The 19,910-nt window shown below is 35.7% G+C and overlaps 7 protein-coding genes across 7 annotated transcripts; 3 read left to right on the forward strand and 4 right to left on the reverse strand.

The window, feature by feature from the left end:
- Positions 1-32: 32 nt before the first annotated feature.
- On the forward strand, positions 33-576 carry EV154DRAFT_518993 (cytochrome b-c1 complex subunit 9). The gene is made up of 2 exons (XM_051602690.1): positions 33-221; positions 302-576. The coding sequence occupies exons 1-2, from the start codon at positions 63-65 to the stop codon at positions 341-343; spliced, it is 201 nt and encodes a 66-aa protein (XP_051454439.1). The 5' UTR covers positions 33-62; the 3' UTR covers positions 344-576.
- Positions 576-1,746, reverse strand: EV154DRAFT_554175 (nucleotide binding protein; the record flags this gene model as incomplete). The annotated part of the gene is made up of 4 exons (XM_051605170.1): positions 1,673-1,746; positions 1,430-1,568; positions 923-1,356; positions 576-842 (listed from the first exon to the last, which is right to left on the reverse strand). The coding sequence occupies exons 1-4, from the start codon at positions 1,733-1,735 to the stop codon at positions 576-578; spliced, it is 903 nt and encodes a 300-aa protein (XP_051454440.1). The 5' UTR covers positions 1,736-1,746.
- Positions 1,747-4,740: 2,994 nt separating this feature from the next.
- Positions 4,741-7,285, forward strand: EV154DRAFT_448552 (OPT family small oligopeptide transporter). The gene is made up of 4 exons (XM_051597161.1): positions 4,741-4,799; positions 4,828-5,019; positions 5,079-6,149; positions 6,225-7,285. Exons 2-4 carry the CDS (start codon positions 4,936-4,938, stop codon positions 7,173-7,175), a joined length of 2,106 nt encoding a protein of 701 aa, XP_051454441.1. The 5' UTR covers positions 4,741-4,799; positions 4,828-4,935; the 3' UTR covers positions 7,176-7,285.
- Positions 7,286-7,716: 431 nt separating this feature from the next.
- On the forward strand, positions 7,717-9,163 carry EV154DRAFT_594720 (EXS family-domain-containing protein; the record flags this gene model as incomplete). The annotated part of the gene is made up of 4 exons (XM_051606979.1): positions 7,717-8,313; positions 8,421-8,599; positions 8,676-8,794; positions 8,851-9,163. The coding sequence occupies exons 1-4, from the start codon at positions 7,983-7,985 to the stop codon at positions 9,161-9,163; spliced, it is 942 nt and encodes a 313-aa protein (XP_051454442.1). The 5' UTR covers positions 7,717-7,982.
- On the reverse strand, positions 9,154-13,237 carry EV154DRAFT_323749 (uncharacterized protein). Its single transcript, XM_051594961.1, has 9 exons — positions 13,164-13,237; positions 12,997-13,110; positions 12,602-12,947; positions 12,269-12,541; positions 11,420-12,210; positions 11,216-11,348; positions 10,452-11,158; positions 10,161-10,387; positions 9,154-10,106 (listed from the first exon to the last, which is right to left on the reverse strand). The coding sequence occupies exons 2-9, from the start codon at positions 13,000-13,002 to the stop codon at positions 9,245-9,247; spliced, it is 3,345 nt and encodes a 1,114-aa protein (XP_051454443.1). The 5' UTR covers positions 13,003-13,110; positions 13,164-13,237; the 3' UTR covers positions 9,154-9,244.
- Positions 13,238-13,320: 83 nt separating this feature from the next.
- Positions 13,321-14,444, reverse strand: EV154DRAFT_539501 (mitochondrial carrier domain-containing protein; the record flags this gene model as incomplete). Its single annotated transcript, XM_051604347.1, has 4 exons — positions 13,321-13,638; positions 13,692-13,853; positions 13,915-14,305; positions 14,365-14,444. 4 exons carry the CDS (start codon positions 14,442-14,444, stop codon positions 13,321-13,323), a joined length of 951 nt encoding a protein of 316 aa, XP_051454444.1.
- Positions 14,445-15,499: 1,055 nt separating this feature from the next.
- On the reverse strand, positions 15,500-17,952 carry EV154DRAFT_519014 (OPT family small oligopeptide transporter; the record flags this gene model as incomplete). The annotated part of the gene is made up of 3 exons (XM_051602691.1): positions 17,655-17,952; positions 16,517-17,593; positions 15,500-16,447 (listed from the first exon to the last, which is right to left on the reverse strand). The coding sequence occupies exons 1-3, from the start codon at positions 17,928-17,930 to the stop codon at positions 15,500-15,502; spliced, it is 2,301 nt and encodes a 766-aa protein (XP_051454445.1). The 5' UTR covers positions 17,931-17,952.
- Positions 17,953-19,910: the final 1,958 nt, after the last annotated feature.

Below are 19,910 nucleotides of genomic sequence, written 5' to 3' on the forward strand. Positions count from 1 at the left end.
AAAAAAGGTTCAGATTTTTTTTTTTATTTTATATATTCTTCCATAATCTCCCCACTCTAAATATGCCTGCTGTTCCTGCTTCTGGTTTAACCCGTACCATTTATAACACCTTCTTCAAGAAGAACTCTGTTTTTGTTGCCAGCATCTTTACTGGTGCCATTGCCTTTGAAGTTGCTTTTGATTCCACTGCTGACAAGCTCTGGGACAGCTTCAACAAGGGCGTAAGTTTTTTTTTTAAACCTGTTTTTTAATAGAGAAGGCAATGACTGACATGAAACATTATTTATTCGAAAACTTGTAGAAGCAATGGAAGGATATCGAGCACAAGTATGTTTCCGAGTAAAAAGATTTTTTCAGACAACAATTACAACAACCCAATTGGAATTTAGATCAATTTTTTTATATTAATTACAAAAAACACAAAATAAAATTGGAGAGAAAAGAGAGAGAAGAGAAACAACAACCTTTTTTTTTTCATTCACACATGAACAATGTTTATTTTATGCGTACTTGAAAATAAATTATTAGTTCACAACTCCCTCTCCCCCTTTTATCTTATATCTTTATTATTATAATTATTCTTGTTTCGCAGATAATCGTGCAAGCATATTCTGAGTAATGGAACGATAATGAGCAGCAAAGGGACTATCTGGTTGCGAAATCACAATGGGTTTACCAGAATCTGATAATTTACAGATATCCGCATGGAGAGGGACTTCACCCAATAAAGGGACATTGTAATCAGTCGCCATACGAGCCGCACCGTCGTGACCGAAAATATGCGATTCATGGTTACAGTTGGGACAAATAAACAATGACATGTTTTGCACCAAACCCAAAATCTAATTGTTTATAATGTGTCAGCACTTTGAAATGATTTTTCATAAAAAGGATATATATATATATATATATATAAACTTACGGGGACGTTCACTTTTTTAAACATGTTGGTTCCTTTCACAGCATCAATCAATGCAATATCCTGAGGGGTAGAGATAATCACAGCACCATCGACAACCACTTGTTGACTGATGGTTAATTGAACATCACCTGTACCAGGAGGCATATCAATCACCAATAAATCCAAATGTCCCCAATCCACTTGATGTAATAATTGTTGTAAGGCCTTCATAACCATCAATCCTCGCCACACTACGGGAGCATCCTTATCCACTAAAAAGCCCATGGACATACATTTGACACCGTAATTGGTTAAAGGGATCAGACGATCGCCTGTCTCGGTCAGTTCTGGTTCGCCTTTTAAATTCATCAATTTGGGGATGGACGGTCCAAAGATGTCTGCATCTAAAATACCCACCTTCATCTTCATGCCGGCAGCTGCTAATGCAATATTGACTACAATATAAAAAAATAGACCGTTTTTAATGAGATAAACATGGGTATCAAATAATCTTTTTTTGTACTTTACCAGCAGTGGTGGATTTACCAACACCTCCCTTTCCAGAAGCGACACAAACTACTTGTTTCACGCCCTTGATAGGCATCTTTTGAGGTAATCCACGTTGTGCTCGTGGCATAGTGGGTGCTGCTTTATGTCGAGGCAAGCCCTGTCAAACATATAATAATAATAAAAAAAATGAAATGGCGGGGTGAGTTCTACAGTTCTTTTTTCTTCTCTCCTCTTTGTGTGTGTGTGTGTGTATTAAATTACCAAGGGGTTTTCATGAAGTAATGTTCTGCATGTAGAGAATGCTCTTCTAGAAATTAGCAACATGGTGGTAAAATAAAAATTAAAAAGGAACAAACTCGTTTTGATGTTTAATCTTAAAACCCGTCAAAATTGGACTTCCGCCAATTGAGGAATGGATTTAGAGAGTCTTAAGTCTATAGCCTCAATCACACAAATGTTATAACATATCAGTTATTAAAGAGCCTAAAATTCTAGTCAGAATTTGGGGGTATATTATCTTTTACTTAGTAGAGCTTCGTTAAATAAATTATCCCCATATATCCAAAATTTATGTCTATCTGTGTGATGAATTTTCTTTCTATTCAGTAGTTCATTTTTACGTCTACGTGATCTTTAGAGCTTCATAATGCTTGGTGAGTGTTTATTTGAAGTAGCTCTGTCACTCTTGTAATCTCAGATAAATAGCTGAGTGACATGTACAGCATCACGTAGTTATTAGACAAGCGTAACTAGCTTTTAATAACTAATTTCAAATATCTTCACATAATATACATTAAACACGACTAGGAGAGGAATGTATATATAAGCTCGTTATTTTAACACAATTATAGTTGCATCCTGGTTTTTGTGATACATGGAGGATGTGACGACTACATATTTTTGTTATATAAGGAGGTCTTTAATGTGTGTTCCCAGGTCCAATCTAAGATTTACGTACGTAGGTTACATAAATACTGTCTAATGTAAAATTTACTACCATACCTCGTCAGAATTGCCTTAAAAAAGCGGGATCAGCCGTTTAAGGGGAGTAACCCATTTTTTTTTAAAAAGTTTACCCTAATTCAAATTATACCATGTATAAAAATAACACCTTCAATCTTTGTCGTCAGTTGATACTGAGTCTGCTACATACTACTGTTGAGAATAAACAAAAAGAAAGGCTTAAAACTTTACCGTCGGGTACCATTGTATCTGTTGGCAAAAAAAACGGTAAACCTTAAATTTTAAATAGTCTAAGGTTCTTAAAGGTGCATCAACATACGTAGAACTGAAAAAATCAACTCGAAAGAGAAGCACACTTTGGCCTTTATTTTTTATTGAAAACTATGAAATTATAGTGTGATGACCCCCATTATTAATTTGCATTTTGAATTCAAAACTTCGTTCTGGCTCTCTTGAAAAAAACACAGTTATTTTCTTATATGCACTTAATTGTTAAAAGTGATACATAATCATCTGATGTATGATGCATTATGTAGACACATATCCCAAAGAGTAAACGTGCATTATTTTAAAACATAGGAAGGGGAAGGGGGGCTTTTAATGCTATACTGTCTTTTCAACAACTAAAATTGCATATCAAAATAAACTGAAAGAATGTCAATAACCCTTATTGACCTGATTATGTTTCATCTGTACATCAAGTATAATATGGGTGTCAATAAATGTCTTACGAGCAATCATAGTTGCTGTGGTGCAGCAATAAGGAGTTCACGGAGTTAAGCTTTTTATCATCTATCCGAATACACGAAAATCAAAAAAAAAAAAAAAAATGCGTAGAAGGCCTCTTTTTTACTGCTCTTAGATCGTTCTCCGGATAAAAATCATAAAAATGCTGCATTTAGATTCAAGAAAAGAATATATTTGACTCAGTCAATCATTTTTAGATAAGTAAATGGCTCAGCAGTACAATGTTTTTATCAGACGAAAAAAAAAAAACGACTCACATTACAATATAAGAGCTCTGCGACATAAAAAATTAATCGTAATAGGCGTGCTTAGATATCAGTAAAGCCACATGCGGTAAAAATACAAATTAGGTATAATTCTACTAATAAGGCGAATATGTGCTATCCGACAAAAATCAGCTTGGTGCCACCTGAATATTTATTTCAGTTTTTTTAAAAAGGCACTTTGAGATCACAAAATACGACATTTATTCTTAGCTTAGATCGTTAGAATGTAAAATATAGCATATCTATTTACAATGTCTCATTAATTCTATGATAATGGGTGAATCCTTATTGGAGAATTATAATTTATCTGTAGGTTTGGAGATGATCGTATTAATTCAGATATGAATCAATAAAAACAGTAATGTTTTCATAGTTAAAAACGCCCACAATGGAAAAAGTGGGAGATAGATAAATATCCTTATTCGTCATAAAAGACACATTTTGCAATACCTGACAATATGGCTTGTGTTCATTTCCGAACCATCAAATCTTCCCAGCAGATTAAAATTGTCCCAAATTTGGAGTAATTATAAAGCTTGTCTTGCTAAAAATTCGAAAACCGATTTCTTATTGTCCATTTACAACAAGATGTCTCTTGATGACTGTGTCCAAGAAATTTGATTTCGAATTTTATGTACAATCGTCATTCCCAGTAATAAAAAATTACTTCTGTTTTCAAAGTATTTATTCGTCTTATTTATCTTGTAATTGCTTTCTTTTAAGAGTAATAGCAGCATCTATTTAGTTGTATCCAAAAGTTTTTCTAGTTGGTGAGTTCTAGCAAAAAAATTTATCGCTATTGGTGTTTCATCGCGCGTCTTTTCATTTTATTTGGTGTAGCAAAACAAGATTTCCGTGGGCCACTAGTTATTAAGATTATCAGAAGCACACACAAGATTTCATTCTGTATTCAAGGTTGATTATATTGATATAAAAATCCCGAAAAGAAATTTATAATATTTCCTTAACAAGAGCACATTTATTGATGACCATGATCACAGTTTTGACTTTATGATTTATTTACTTGATTTGGCAATAAGCCCGTTTGTTGATTGGACCTTCTTGTTACCAATAACTAATCCTTTTTAAAATCCTCTTGGAACACAGAGTTGCAGAACACGCCATGCTAGTTGTAGATTAGAAAACATCAGTGGCGCATACCACTATAGAGGTAAAATTACCAAATCTATTGAAAAACCAAAAAAAAAAAAAAAAAAAAAATCCTTCGTATATAAAGGATACGGGATCTTCTTTTTCTCTGATTTTTTTTTTCTGCATCAACTCAGTTTCCTTTATTACACTCTTATACTTTTATACTACCAGTCTATTGGTTTTTTTTTTTGTTAAAAAAATAAAATGGCAGGAGACAAAGATACTGAAGGAGGAGAATATGTCTACTCCGAAAAAATTCTGACTACTGGATCTATTGATAGCTTGAAGGAAAAGGATGTTCAAGATACCATATCCCAATTGACAGACTCCAAGGATCGCAAACTTGATCCTGAGCATCAGCTTAACACATTTGGTGAAGACCAAGAAGACTTTGATATGGCTGTCATCAATGAAATTGCATTAACAGAAGACGATGTTAATATGAAAGTTCTTACATTGAGAGCAATGCTTATTGGTTGTGTAAGTAAAACTGTTTTTACAATTAAATAAATGACTTACTTTAAACTTGATAATATTAGTGTCTTGCTGCTCTTAGTGCTTCGGTTCAACAACTCATGTTCTTCAAGCCAGGTGGTATAGGGTTGTCCAGTACATTTATGTTAATTGTTGGTTATGTCTTGTGCACTCTTTGGGCTAAATACTTACCTCAAGGTGGCTGGTTAAATCCTGGTCCTTTCACTATTAAGGAGCACACTTGTATCTATATCTTGGTCGCTTCGGCTAATACTTCTGCTTATGGTACCTACATTCTTTCTGCACAAGCCCTTTTTTACGAAAACTCCCCTTCTGTTGCTGGTGGTATATTTCTGTTGCTTGCCACACAAATTGTTGGTTATGGTATTGCCGGTCAACTCAGACCTTATCTTGTGTATCCAGCAAACATGACATGGCCTCTTTCTTTACCCACTGTTTCATTGATTAAGACTTTAAACACGGACGCTGACGAGGCTAAGTGGCGCACAAGATTCTTCTTCATTGTATTTGGTTCTATCTTTGTATACGAAATAATTCCTCAGTACATCTTCCCTATGTTGGGTGGTATTTCTATTATTTGTCTCGCAAAGAATAACAATGTCTGGGTTCAACGCGTCTTTGGTGGATTGACTCCTAACGAAGGTATGGGAGTTCTATCATTAAGTTTTGATTGGTCTTTTATCTCTGAAATGAATCCTCTTGTCGTCCCCTTCTGGGTTCAATTGAATGTAATTGGTGGTTTATTTTTATTCTGGATTATAACACCACTTGCGTATCATTATAATGTCTGGAATGCTCAAAGTTTCCCTTTCCTCTCTAACAGTATCTTCCAGCGTTTCGACAACGGTACTTCTATCATATATCCTCAAACGGCCGTATTAAATCCCGACAATAGTTTAAATCAAACTCTTTTCGAAGCAGTTGGCAACCCTAGCTTCAGTATTTCTAACGGTTTGTCGTATATTTATATCAATCTTGGTGTGACAGCCACTATAACACATGTTGCGCTTTACCACGGCAAAGATATTTGGACAATATTTCGTAATCTCAGAAAAAAAGTTCTTGGTGGTGGTGAAGTTGATATTCACATGAAGTTGATGCAAGCCTATCCCGAGGTAAAATAAGCATAAAATAATTTTAAAACTGTAGCCTGACTTCTGATCACAAATTATTTATAACTATTTAACTAGGTTCCTAATTGGTGGTTCTATTTGGTCTATTTCGTTGGTATCGGGCTCAATATTGGTATTGGATATGCCAATGGCTCTCAACTACCATGGTGGGGTTTTATCTTGGCCATCGTAATCTCTACTGTTCTTTCACTTCCCTTAAACATGATTCAGGCTATTACTGGTAACAGTTTCGGTTTAAATGTATTCGCTGAAATGGTCTGCGGTTTTATTTTACCTGGTTACCCTATTGCTAATATGTACTTCAAAACTCTTGGTTTTAATACCATGAATCAAGCTGGCTTAATGGTTCAGGATATGAAGATTAGTCATTACCTCAAGGTCCCTCCCAAGATGACTTTCCTTCACCAAATAGTTGGCACTGTGATTGGCTGTCTTTTCAATTATATTGTTAATGAATCTGTTGTTAAAAACGAACGTGAAATTCTTCTTAGCCCAGTTGGTAACCGGTTCTGGAATGGAAACAAGCCTCATTCTATTAACTCTGCTGCTATTACTTGGGGTGCTATTGGTCCTATGGCCATGTTTGGTCCTGGTACACAATACTATATTTTCCTTTGGGCCTTTATTATCGGATTATTCTTGCCCGTTCCCTTCTGGTTATTGCATAAGAAGTTTCCTAAGGCCGGTTTCCACTATGTAAACACTCCCATGGTATTAATTGGTCTTGCAGGATTTATGCCTGGTGGTAGTAGTAGTTTTATTACTGTTAGTATCATCACTATATTCGTTTCTCAATACTACGTGAAGCGTCGTCACAGCAAATGGTATGCCAAGCACAATTATTTGATGTCTGCTGCTTTGGATTCGGGAACATCCTTGATGGCCTTCTTTGTCTCTTTAGTTTTCTATGGTGCTGCCAGTGGTAAAGTTTATAATTTCCCCAACTGGTGGGGTAATGACAATGAGTCTATCTACATGGATCAGTGCTGCAAAAACTGTGATTTGTAAATCATGAAAACCCACTACACTTACTTATATAATTTTACGTATTTATTTAATATCTTTATAATTTAATCGTCTTTCTCTATCTCTATTAATAAATGGCTTCAAATCTCACTAACCTGAATTGTGTATTAATAAAAGTTTGATTTTGTTAAATCAATGTATACAAATTAGCTTGCTACCGAATTTTTCTATTTAAGTTAATTTTGTTCAAATATACGCTTGTTATCTTATTAAAAGCTTTTCATTGCAAGGAAAGACAACATCAGCTAGAAAATTAAATGACACAGGGTTTAAATAAAATGGCAAGTTCTCGTCAAGAGATACTGGCTGGTTCTAACATGCCAAGGTGCAGGCGTTATTTTTATTTTGGCTTTATATTTTTGTGTGAAGTTTCAAATTGGTATGGGCATTAGCTTCATGTGTGAAGTGGTCATCCTCGATTGTATTTTTATGTATTTCGTTAGTCAGCCGTCCCTACTTGCAAAGAAAGTAAAATATGACAAACAAATAAGTATTTATCAGATTGACATTCTGTAAATGTGTTTACTATATAAATGCTGTTCTTTCAGTTTCCGTGTAGAAAATTGAAAAATCGTTTAGTGATGATTTTCTAAACAGCTGTCAGACATTATCGGGCCGACAAAAAAAGTTTAATAATTTAGAGAAAGAATTGGTCACAAAAGGCGATAAAATGAATTAGAAAAACAGGTTTAATTAAAATACAAATAAAGCCAAGAATGCTCTACAGAGCGGTTAAATAGCCCACTTTTCATTCTTACTTCATTATCTTTCTCTTTTCTGCTTTAATAAATGTATTTGGGAAATGAAGGTTCGGCGGTGCCTGAATCTTATCAGCCCTTAGTTTCAGTTTGTTTTGGCATGTGGGGCTGGGTTGTTGTCTTGTCGATCTTACGTTGGCAACACATTGATGTCCTTTCATTGCTCTACGTATCCCACTGTAATATACAGCCTCTTATATATATAGCAGCATCTTTATCACTACTCACATCTACTTACATCTACATGCTGGAACATACCATGTATACACGAACCAGCGAGTTGCATCATTTTAACCCTGTTGCATGTTGCTATCTACTAGCTGCAGTTTTAATCATATTTGGTCCGTGCAGAAAAGAACCAAGTCAATTACTAAAGTTTAGTGCTTTGTTTAAACTTGACACGAAAATATGCTATTGCTAACAAGTAAAAAAAAAAAAAAATAGTTGTATCTATAGATTAATTTTCAAGTTGCAAAAAGTCCATTTTTCAGATATACTTGTGGCAGATATCTTGATCAGCTTCTCTGGTATTTTGACTGGAATATTCGTAAAACTCACAGAAAACATGGCCATATCGTATTCGTGTTTTGTACCCTTGGTTACAAGGTAGCTCCTTTCACTGTGTTTTTTGTTTCTGAACTGACAAGAGTAAACTAGCTTGCCTTACTTGATTCGACTAAAACAATGTTTAAGTCTCTATCATGGCTCTTCGTCCAATAACAAGCGACAATTAGTAAATGCGTTCAAGTACATTTCGGCCATTCCAGTGATTTTTTTAGCACATTGCACAAAACTAGACAATCATAACCCCGACCCTTATGGAGATCTACTTTGGCGGTTATGGTAAAAGCAAACTAAAGTATACGCACTTTAAAGAAGTTAAATTTTGTATTGTATAGGCTTTTTTCTGCTATGTTTAGCAACGTTTTTGCGTTTGTATGGGACATTGTGATGGACTGGGGTATAATTCAAGTGGGAACAGACCGTGTGTGTATAAGAAAAGATTTACATTTTTCAGAGCCATGGAGTTATGTTTTGGCGGTTGGAATTAATGCGAGCATTCGACTATTAAAATTCGGGTCGCACTTACACCACATACACCCCTTTTGTGTTGATCTGGCCGAAATAGCACGACGTTGGACATGGGTGATATTTCGATTTGAAAATGAATGGATCAAGCGATCTTACTCCGAACCTATAAATAATTTATAAAAAATATTTTTTTATTTTGAAGAAAAATGTTGTATGTATATGGGTGAGGGGGGGGGGATGATTTAAAAAAAATCAGTTTTTTTAGTTGACAGGACCAGTAACCCAGTCAGCAACGTATGAGAAAGCTTGGAACTCTTGTTGCTCGACACGATTCAAGTTGGAATCGATAGGGGTCAACGCAGGAGTTTCATTGGTGAATTCTTCATCAAAGTTTGATGTATCTAAACGACCATTGATGGTAGGATAGAAAGGAGGGGGAACACGCTTAGCCAACATGTCATCCCAGTTCACACCACGGAAGAAGGGATGGCGTTTGATAGATACAGCATCATCAGGACCAGAACCCAATCTTTGAGAAGGCTCACGTTGTAATAACTGTTGGCAAATGGAGATGGAATCACTAGACATGTTGATAGGATAAAGAATATCATCTTCTAAAATAGCATCAAAGATTTCATCTTCATCCTCACCACGGAAGGGAGATTGACCAAGCAACATCTCATAGATCAAAACACCATAAGCCCACCAATCAACGCCACGACCATAGTTTTGTTCACGCAAAATCTCGGGTGCCATGAATTCAGGTGTACCACAGAAAGTGCCAGTCGTCTTTCCATAACCCATATTCTCCTTACACAAACCATAATCTGCCATCTTAATATGACCGTCTAAACTCAACATGATGTTATCTAATTTCAAATCACGATAAATAATGTTTTGGCTATGGAAGTATTCGAGTGCTAAAAGCACTTCACATGCATAGAACTTTGCTCTTCTTTCAGAGAATTGGCCACGTTGAATATGCCACATTAAATCTCCACCATTAACATATTCCATCACGAAATAAACACGTGTCTCCGTTTGAAAAGTGGAATGCAAGTTGATCAAGAAAGGGTGACGTTCACGGTTCGCTGCTTGGAACACACGTTTTTCAGAGCGGAGACTAATCACGTTCATGTAAGTAAAAAAAGAAAAAAAACATTAACTGTATTTTTACCTTTCGATTTCATCATTATCAATAATGAATCGTTTTTTCAACATCTTGATGGCATAAAGTTTCTTGTCGAACTTTTCTTCAGCCAACATGACCTTACCAAAATTACCTTTACCCAATACAGCTAAGAAACTAAAGTTGTCCAACACAACCTTACGCTTGGATTGCATCATACTTGGTTGCTTTTGCAATGGTGCAGGAGGTGTCATATTACCAGCACCACCATATCCCTGTATTACGGTAGTGTTTTTCTTTTAATAAAAGGGTTACATTTGTTTGTGTTTTTTGTCTTACCTGAGCCATTTGTTGTTGTTGTTGATAAACAGGGTTATAGTTAGGATTAGGTTGAGGTCTACCCATCATTTGAGGATGTTGAGGTTGAGATTGGTAAGGGCTATAAGACACAGGAGGCCTTTGCTGTTGTTGTTGTTGTTGTTGTTGTTGTTGTTGTTGATAGTACATCTGTTGTTGTTGTTGATGTTGTTGGTATCTAGGGTCAACAGCAGGAGGAGGTCCGTTATTATATCCATAGGGATTTGGTTGAGAGTGAGTAGGTAGACTAGGAGGAGGGGGTCTTTGTTGCTGCTGTTGTTGAGGATAAATTCTGGGAGGCTGAGGCATAGCCATTGGATTTTGAGATGGGGAATAATAGGTATTGGTATTAGTAGGAGTATTCATAGGATTAGTGTTATACATGGCGGGAGGTGTTTGAGGCACAACAACAGGACTCTTTTGGGGAGCCAAGGTGACAGATGAAAGTTGGGAACTGAGTTCATCTTCCGCTGGTTGAGGTATAGCGGGAAGGGGTCCATCCTGTGCCATCATCTCCACCTTGTCCTGCTTAGAAATACGACTACTACCGCCAGGTGTCTTTGTCTCCAAAGTTTTGCGCTTGGCTGCGGCCTTAATTTCGGCAAGCATCTGATTTGCCATCTCCATACTCAAACCACAGAAATCAGGCACATATTGCTCACATCGCGTATGAGCAGTGACAGAACATTCTACGTAAAGACATGAGTGGCCTTATTTACTAGTATGATATATGTGTTTCTTTTTACCTGAGCATTTTTTGGAACCACGGGATCCCAAAGGTAACATATAACCACAATGGCAACACCAATTAGCACCAATATTGGTAATGGGTTCGAAACGATGAGGAATCTTGTGATTGAGTTTATCTTCATCCGAGTCCTGAACAGATAAAGTTAGCTTCTTTCTTTTTATCTCTTTTTTTGAGTGCAGACACAAATATAAATACTTACAGTCTCTGTGGAGTTAGCGATACATTTAGTAACAACCTTGCTGGAGCATTTCTTGTGACAGGTGTATTCACAGTCCTCACACTGATAACCACTGTTGACAAAGAATTCTTGACAAAGCGCACACTTCATGACATTGTAGAATCGCTTTTCCAAGAACTGATGACCATTGACTTCGACAACTTCTTCACGGCGTTGACGGACAGCACCAGCACGACCTAATTTATCCATGGGTCTACGGTTACCATCGGCACGTACAAAGTTTAATCTGAGGGCCAATTTTCCGACTGGTTCGACATCGAACCAGGCCTCAATACCACCCTCTGTTTGAGTGATTTGAACAGGAGGGATAGGATGAAGAGATGCACTACTATCTTCTCTATCGACGATGGAATTGCCATCCTCATCGTGACGGCGTTTTTGTGCTTCTTCAGCCAACATCCAATTAGGGACCTTACGCTTACGAAGACCCTCGGTGATATCCGTAATTTTTAACCAAAAGAAACCAATGGGCAGAGATTTTTCGGTTGATTGATCATAAACACTGATTTCAATCTCGGAAGCCTTATTGACGTGTGTCTCACATAATTCATTCCATTTATCATTACGCGCAGGTCGGGAGCGGAATACGACTTGGTTATCGATTTTGACCAAAACCACGGTAGCAGGAGTACGAATCATACGTGTGGGAGCATGTGCTAATTCCATGGCTTCCAAAATCTCCAATTGAAGCTTACCCGTAACAGGTCGACGGAACCCAGGTGGTAAACGAGCAGAAGGAGGTGTCTCGAGTTCTTTGGTGATGTGTGCATTAGATGCGTGTTTTTTTATATGGGTAATACAAATACTTACCATAGTCGTCTTCATCACCACCTTCGCCAATGTATAAACTTTTGTATTTTCTGAGTGCAGAATTCAATAAACCAAGCTTTTCCGTACTCTCTAACATTTTATCTTGGACGTCTTGTCTACTTTTACGATCTGTAGAAGGAGTGCGTTCTAAAACATCGACCATGCCTCTGATACCTTTTAAGACGGTTTTTTCGACGTCAAGCTTATATTCAAGTTCATGCAGTTTAAGCGAAACCTTGGGTTTATTATAAGGAGTTTCGGACATCAAGAGATCTAAATTTAGTGTGAGTAAACATAAACCATAAAAAAAAAAGTGTGCATATGTTATCTTACCCAGGTTGGAGTACTTTTTCTTGTCATCTTTAATTTGAGAAGGAACCAAAGTGGTTGCAGTGGTCGCCATGGAACTAGATCTGGGTGGATGATCGGATGGTGAATTTAGTTGATGTTGGATGATTGGACTTTGTTTACTTTCAGAGCCTGAATCAGAAGCATTATCTTGTTGTTTTGCTTCCAGCCTGTGTAGTTCTTCAGTAAAGTAATCAATGTATTTTTGATATTCTTTTATTTGAGTTTCACAGTCGGATATAACATTTCTATCTTTCAATAAAGGTCTCATTTGGATGAACTTGTCTCGCATAGTACGACTATGTTCAATCTTAGCCTCCAACTCAGAAATCTAGGTGGGATGTTTAATATGATAATTTTGCTTTTGAATAATCACTTACAGTCATCTTCTTTTGTGTGTATTTAGGGATTTATTATTTTTATTTGTGTGTTTCAAAGTGTGCCTGGGAATAACCTTGTTCTTTCCACCCCGAGAGAGATAATGTTGAGAAAAACTAGATTGAGATTAAGTCCTTCTGTACCATCAAACACTCATCTGGTAACTTACATTGACTTTTTGTCACAAAAATGGAGTTGAAAATAATAATAATAATAAAAAAAAAAAAAAAAAAAAAAAAAGGAAAAAAGAAAGAAGGTGAAAAAAAATAAAAACGTGCGTGTATGAAAATAAAAAAATTAAATAAATTTTTTTGTGATACCTATTATTATTTTACTTCTTTGAACAATATCAGAAGGTCTTTAGTCTCTTCAAATACCATAAAAGTGACTGCATTTGCAGGTGCCACCTTGAGTAAAGAAGGTGCTAGTCCTTTGTACAGACTCCTAACACCTTCTCGCTTCATTATACTCATTAAACAACTTAGCCAAGATTGATTCGACTCAGCCCGATAAGACCCTTCCATTTGTAACCGTTTTCGAACTAAATCAAACGGGTAAACTGCCATTTTACTGAAAAATCCAGACATCGCCCCACTCAGCATGTCATGGGTTGGCTTATAACCTTTGCTTAACACATTGTCATCCTATTATTATTTTCTTAATTCCACATTACACTGCTTTTTTGTAATTCTCTTACTCTTAACTTTTTGAAACTCTTGGCAAATACATCATAACTGGAAAATAGAAGTCCCATATACGGCATAATTTGAATCATAGCAGGCCATAGGCCTCTATAGAATCCTCTTGGCCCTTCCTTGTGGTAGATATCCACCATTGCTTGTGTAACACTTGTGTTGTACTTTTTTTTCGCACATATAAAATATTAGCTTTGCAATTTAAAAATAATAATATGTACTAACCATTTGAGGACCTTTATTCACAGCGAATCTTGTTCTCAATAAATCAAACGGATAGGTTGCTGCAGTTGCTATACAACCTGCAATCATGCCAGAACCAAATGTCTTGACCGTATGCGGTACCTTGTTATTTACATCGATTGTCTCAACTTTTTGCTCCAGTTCTTTATACGCCCAGAACTCAACTGCACTGTAAGATAAATAAAGATATTCGGCTGGCATATTTCCCTTGTACAAGCCCCTGATCCCTTCTTCTCTCACTATCCTTTTTAAAGCCTGTCGGATGTTCGAGTATTGAATATCTGAATTTTCGGCTGTTCGAAATCCAAAATGCGTTCGGTGCGTTTGTAATTGCATTCTAATCTTTACAACATCTAATGGTGCAATCACAACCCTTTTTTGCATGTACATTAATATTTTTACTGTATTTTTCTGTCTCTCTTAGAATAATACCGCGAAAATACACCGGCCATGGCTCCACAAAACGCTAATTCATAACTCGTAAGGTTGGCATCGGTTACATAGGAAGGCATTCTTTTGAAATATCTAGTGGTTAAAAAGGTTTTCTGACATTGAACAATTAATTTTTTTGTTACCATTTTCCAACAAATGGATACGTTTTAAATAATATCCTTGACTAGTTATGCAATCAAGGAAGCTTCACGGTATCAAGACGAAGCTAATACTGGTACACATACATGACCTCAAAATTGTACAAGATGTTGAGTGTTAAGTGAGTTCAATATGTATTAATGCATTGATGTGAAGTCTACGTGAACCTTGAAAAAGGCAGCTTGTAAAATCATTCCTTACACTATACTGTAGGTACCCCAAGCAAAAGTTTAATTATAAAAAATTGGGATCTGTCAATAGATAATTTTGTAACTTGGTGAGACTGGCATGTCAAAAGCTACAGTTGTATTTATTGAATTGCCACCAATCCCCACAAATAAGGCTTTTTTAGAACAGGGACACTAACACCAACCCCCACCCCATCTATTTTTACAATTGGGTCTTATGTATTTTCTCCGTTATCCAAAAATAAACTATATTTTTAGACCCGGCCAATGCATCTTATGTTTCATATCACGTCTGGCTTTCATTACTTTTTTTTTCGTGAGAGTCTATGGATATCTGATTGATAAAGAGCCATTGCAGACTTAAATGTTTCCATCAGAGTCCCAATAATATAGTATTTTAGGACAACGGGTGGTAAAATAGTTATTGTTTATACTTTTTCAACACTGACATTTTCTCATCGTAAAAAAGGCTGCTAATATAATTCTCATGCTTTGAAAATCAATTACAGGAATTTTTAAAAGGGCAGCACCCTTATCATGACTATTGACATTTTTCCCTCAAAGCCTTCTTTATACTGTGCTATGACGACTAATTCCAACCTTTATAGACGCCCGTCTCACTTATTTGAATACACGGCAAATAAAGTAATTGATGTTTAAATACACACAACTCCTTTATTTGAAAAGTGGTACAGACATTTAATAATAGAAACATAGAATTGATAGTATGATAACATATGCTATGCTTTGAAATTAAAACTGAAAACAATAGCATGTCCCGGATTCGACTACTCGCAGTTTTTGCAGCATTGATCCATGTAAATAGATTCGTTATCATTACCCCACCAATCAGGGAAATTGTAGACTTTACCACTGGCAGCACCATAGAAGACCACAGAGACAAAGAATGCCATTAAAGATGATCCGGCTCCCAAAGCAGCAGATAATAGGTAATTGTACTTAGCATACCATTCACTATAACGTTTCTTTACATAGAATTGAGAGACAAAAACGAGAATAACAGCGACAGTTATAAAAGAAGAACTGCCGCCAGGCAAAAAACTTGCAAGACCAATCAGTATCATGGGAATACTGACATATTGGAAGCCAGCCTTAGGGAATTTCTTATACAATAGCCAGCAAGGAACAGGGAGGAAAAATCCAATAATAAAAGCCCAAAGGAAAATATAGTATTGAGTACCAGGACCAAACATAGCCATAGGACCAATGGCACCCCAAGTAATCGCAGCAGAGTTAATGGTACGGGGTTTGTTACCATTCCAGAAACGGTTTCCAATGGGGTCAAGAAGAACTTCACGTTTATTTCTAACAATAGATTCATTAACAATATAATTGAAGATACAACCAACTACAGTGCCAATTATCTGATGAAGGAAAGTCATCTTGGGTGGAACCTTGAGATAATGACTGATCTTCAGATCTTGTGCCATATAACCAGCTTGACTCATAGTGTTGAAACCGAGAGTTTTGAAATAGATATTAGCAATAGGGTAACCAGGTAAAATAAAACCGCAGATCATTTCGGCAACTACATTTAAACCAAAATTACTACCAGTAATAGCTAGAATCATGTTTAAGGGCAGAGAAAGAACTGTGGAAAGCAGAATAGCTAGGAGAAAACCCCACCATGGTAGTCCAGAAGTGTTAGCATACCCAACACCAATATTGAGTCCAATACCAACGACAAAAAGTGAATAGTACCACCAACTGGGAACCTATTTGGAACAGATAGTAATAGTGTCAATTTTTGTAAAAATAAGTAAGTTATATCATGCTTATTTTACCTCGGGATAAGCTTGCATTAACTTCATGTGAATGTCCATTTCAGCTTCATCTTTACCAGAAACCTTCTTTCGAAGATTACGGAATGTCGTCCAAATTTCTTTACCATGGTAGAGTGCAACGTGAGTAATAGTAGCCGTAACACCAAGGTTAATATATATATAAGACAAGGCATTAGAGGTAGCAAAACTAGGATTTCCAACTTCGGCAAAGAGTGTTTGATTCAAACTATTGTCAGGATTTAATACGGAAGCTTGGGGATATATAACAGCAGTGCCGTTATCGAAAAGCTGGTAAATACCATTGTCGAGGAAAGGGAAGCTTTGAGCGTTCCAAACATTATAACTATACGCGAGTGGAGTAATAATACAAAATAAAACGTAACCACCAATTATGTTGAGTTGGACCCATCCAGGGACAATAAGAGGATTCAAGTCAGAAATAGAAGTCCAATCAAAACTTAATGATAAAAGACCCAGACCTTCGTTAGGATTCAATCCACCAAAGATATTTTGGACCCAAACGTTGTTGTTCTTTGCAAGACAAATAATAGAGAAACCGCCCAACAAGGGGAAGATGTATTGCGGAATAATTTCATAAACAAAAATAGCACCAAATACAATAAAAAAATATCTTGTACGCCACTTAGCTTCAGCGGCGTCAGTATTGAAAGTCTTGATTAGTGATACAGTGGGTAAAGAAAGTGGCCATGTAATGTTTGCAGGATATACAAGATAAGGTCTGAGCTGACCAGCAATACCGTAACCAACAAGTTGGGTGGCAAACAACAAAAAGATACCACCAGCAATAGAAGGAGAGTTGTCATAGAAAAGGGCTTGAGCAGAAAGAATGTATGTACCATATGCAGAAGTATTAGCCGAAGAAATTAAAATAAATATACAAGTGTGCTCCTTAATAGTTAAGGGACCAGGATTTAACCAACCACCTTTTGGAAGATATTTTTCCCAGAGTTTACACCAAACGTAAGCAAGAATTAACATGAATGTATCAGACAATCCACTTCCAACAGGCTTGAATTGCATGAGTTGGGCAACGGATGAACTGAGAGCAGCAAGACACTGATATTACCAAGTTTGAAGTTAGCAATCGTTCATTTACTTTCTGAGAAAATTTACTTACAACACCGACGACTATTGATCTTACTGTAAGGGATCTCATATTAACATCATCCTCGGTAACAGTAATTTCATTGATAATGGCCATATCCAAGTCCTCCTCGCCTTCACCAAATGCATGTATCTGATGCTCAGCATCAAGCTTGCGATCCTTGGAGTCTGTCAATTGTGATCTGTTATCATGGTCATACTTTTCATCGATGCTGCCATTAGAATGTTTGCTTGAAATCTTTTCAGAGTAGACGTAGCCTTCTTTATTAATGTCTTCGTCTCCTGCCATTTTTACTCGAATAATTTCTTTTATAAAAAAAATAAAAAAAACGATAAATTAGTAGTATAAAAACAAGAGAGTGTAATAAAAGAAAGTTAGTTAATACAGGGAAAAAAGTCAGATTCAGCATCCCTTATATATAAATATTTTTTAGATACGTTTGGCAACTTTACTCTATAATGTTAAGCGCCACCAACATTTACTAATATGCAACCAGCATGGCGTGTTCTGTAAGTTTGTGTTCCAGAAGAGGAAGAAAAAACTTTTTAGTAACAAGAAGTTCTAATCAGTATGTTGATTTTACTAAATGAAGTAAATAACCCATAAAGTCAAAACTGTGACCATGGTCATTAATTGATATGGTCTTCTTTAGGAAACATTATAAAATTTCTTCCCGGGAATTTTTTACAAATATAAGTTGCCCTGAATACAGAATTTAATTTTGTGTGTGCTTCTGAAAATCTTGATGTTCAATCATTTACAGACGTCTGGTTTTACCGCATCTTTATGCAAAAAATAGACACGCGTTACAACAGAGGTAATGATTAAATTTATCTAATATTTACCCACTATAAACTGTTTACATACAATTACATCTATAAATATATTTAGCCCTTAATGAAATTCGTATAAAATTTATGAATAATTTGAACACAGAAGTAAACTCTTGTAATCCATAATGATAAACCAAAATTGACTTTACAATAAACGCTAAGTTATATTTCTTGGTCACAATAGTACATCAAATAAAAATAGGATAATCGTCAAATAAAATTGCCTGTATGTTCACTTCCGCAAAAATTATATAGTTGAGTCAAAACCTCTATAATTTAGTCGAATGTTCACCTCTTTGATAAACTAACATTGTGGTGTTTGGAATCAGAAATGATTTTATATTTTTTCAACCAAGTTATTTTGATTTGCTGAGATATTAAGATTTTATGGACAACATGAACACAAACTTTATTTATATGTAGTACAAAATATGTCTTTAACAACAGATACGAGTGATTTCTTCCCGTTAATCACGCCGTCGTGTCCCTTATTACAATAAACTCCGTTTTTAGAAGAGACAAAATCAATTATGTCACGCAAGACCCACCTCTTAAAAAGTAGCAATGCATTAAACACCAAAATTAAGGTCATGATTAAATGTGGTAGAAAGGATATGATTAACCAATAAGTTTGTTTAGAAACATGTTGTGATTTGACACCCCGTGTTAGCTTTTTGATATGGGATTGTCTTAGTACAAACTAAAATTATACCCTCTCAGCCTATTTACTACAGGTATATTTAAAAAATAATAAGCCAATTTTATTTTATGATATTACAATGCATCCATACATTATGATAGCACTCTTCTGTTCGAATACTATTTATATTTTCCGAGTATAAAGAGTAGTATGCAATAAACAACAAATAGGGTTTAGTATATAACTATTATGAATAATGTATCCTATTACTCTCAGTTCCGTTCCTCTAAACATTTTGCAATAATATCAACTTCTCTTATCCATATAAATATTTTGTAATAAAAAGCTTATATAATTTTTTGGGAATCTATTGTAATTATACAAACACGAGATATATTTATGTGGTGTTCAACACGTCCAAAAATTTATCTTCCTCCAATAAACAATTTAAACGTTTATACATTAGTCGCGTAATAAGGGGATTAATAACAACAAAAATCACAATCCTTTATTGGATTAGTTGACTTTCTGTAAGGGCACTTGGTGTTTCATTGCTATTCATGTGCTTTTAAGATGTTTAACGTCTGTAAATAATAAGAGAAAATTACACTGAATTATATTGAATTTTTTAAAAAAAAGTATATGTAAACACAATATGTTCAAATTTTATTGAGTACTCATTATATGTATATACTTATGCATATAGACAATAGCCTAGTAATCTATATCAACCTAACAGCTGTGTAAGTCAAGTGAGATAAAAAGCCTTACCCCAGCCTTGAAGCTGCAATCATT

The sequence above is a fragment of the Mucor mucedo genome (assembly GCF_025094135.1).
Source record: "Mucor mucedo strain NRRL 3635 chromosome Unknown EV154scaffold_93, whole genome shotgun sequence".
Taxonomy (NCBI): domain Eukaryota; kingdom Fungi; phylum Mucoromycota; class Mucoromycetes; order Mucorales; family Mucoraceae; genus Mucor; species Mucor mucedo.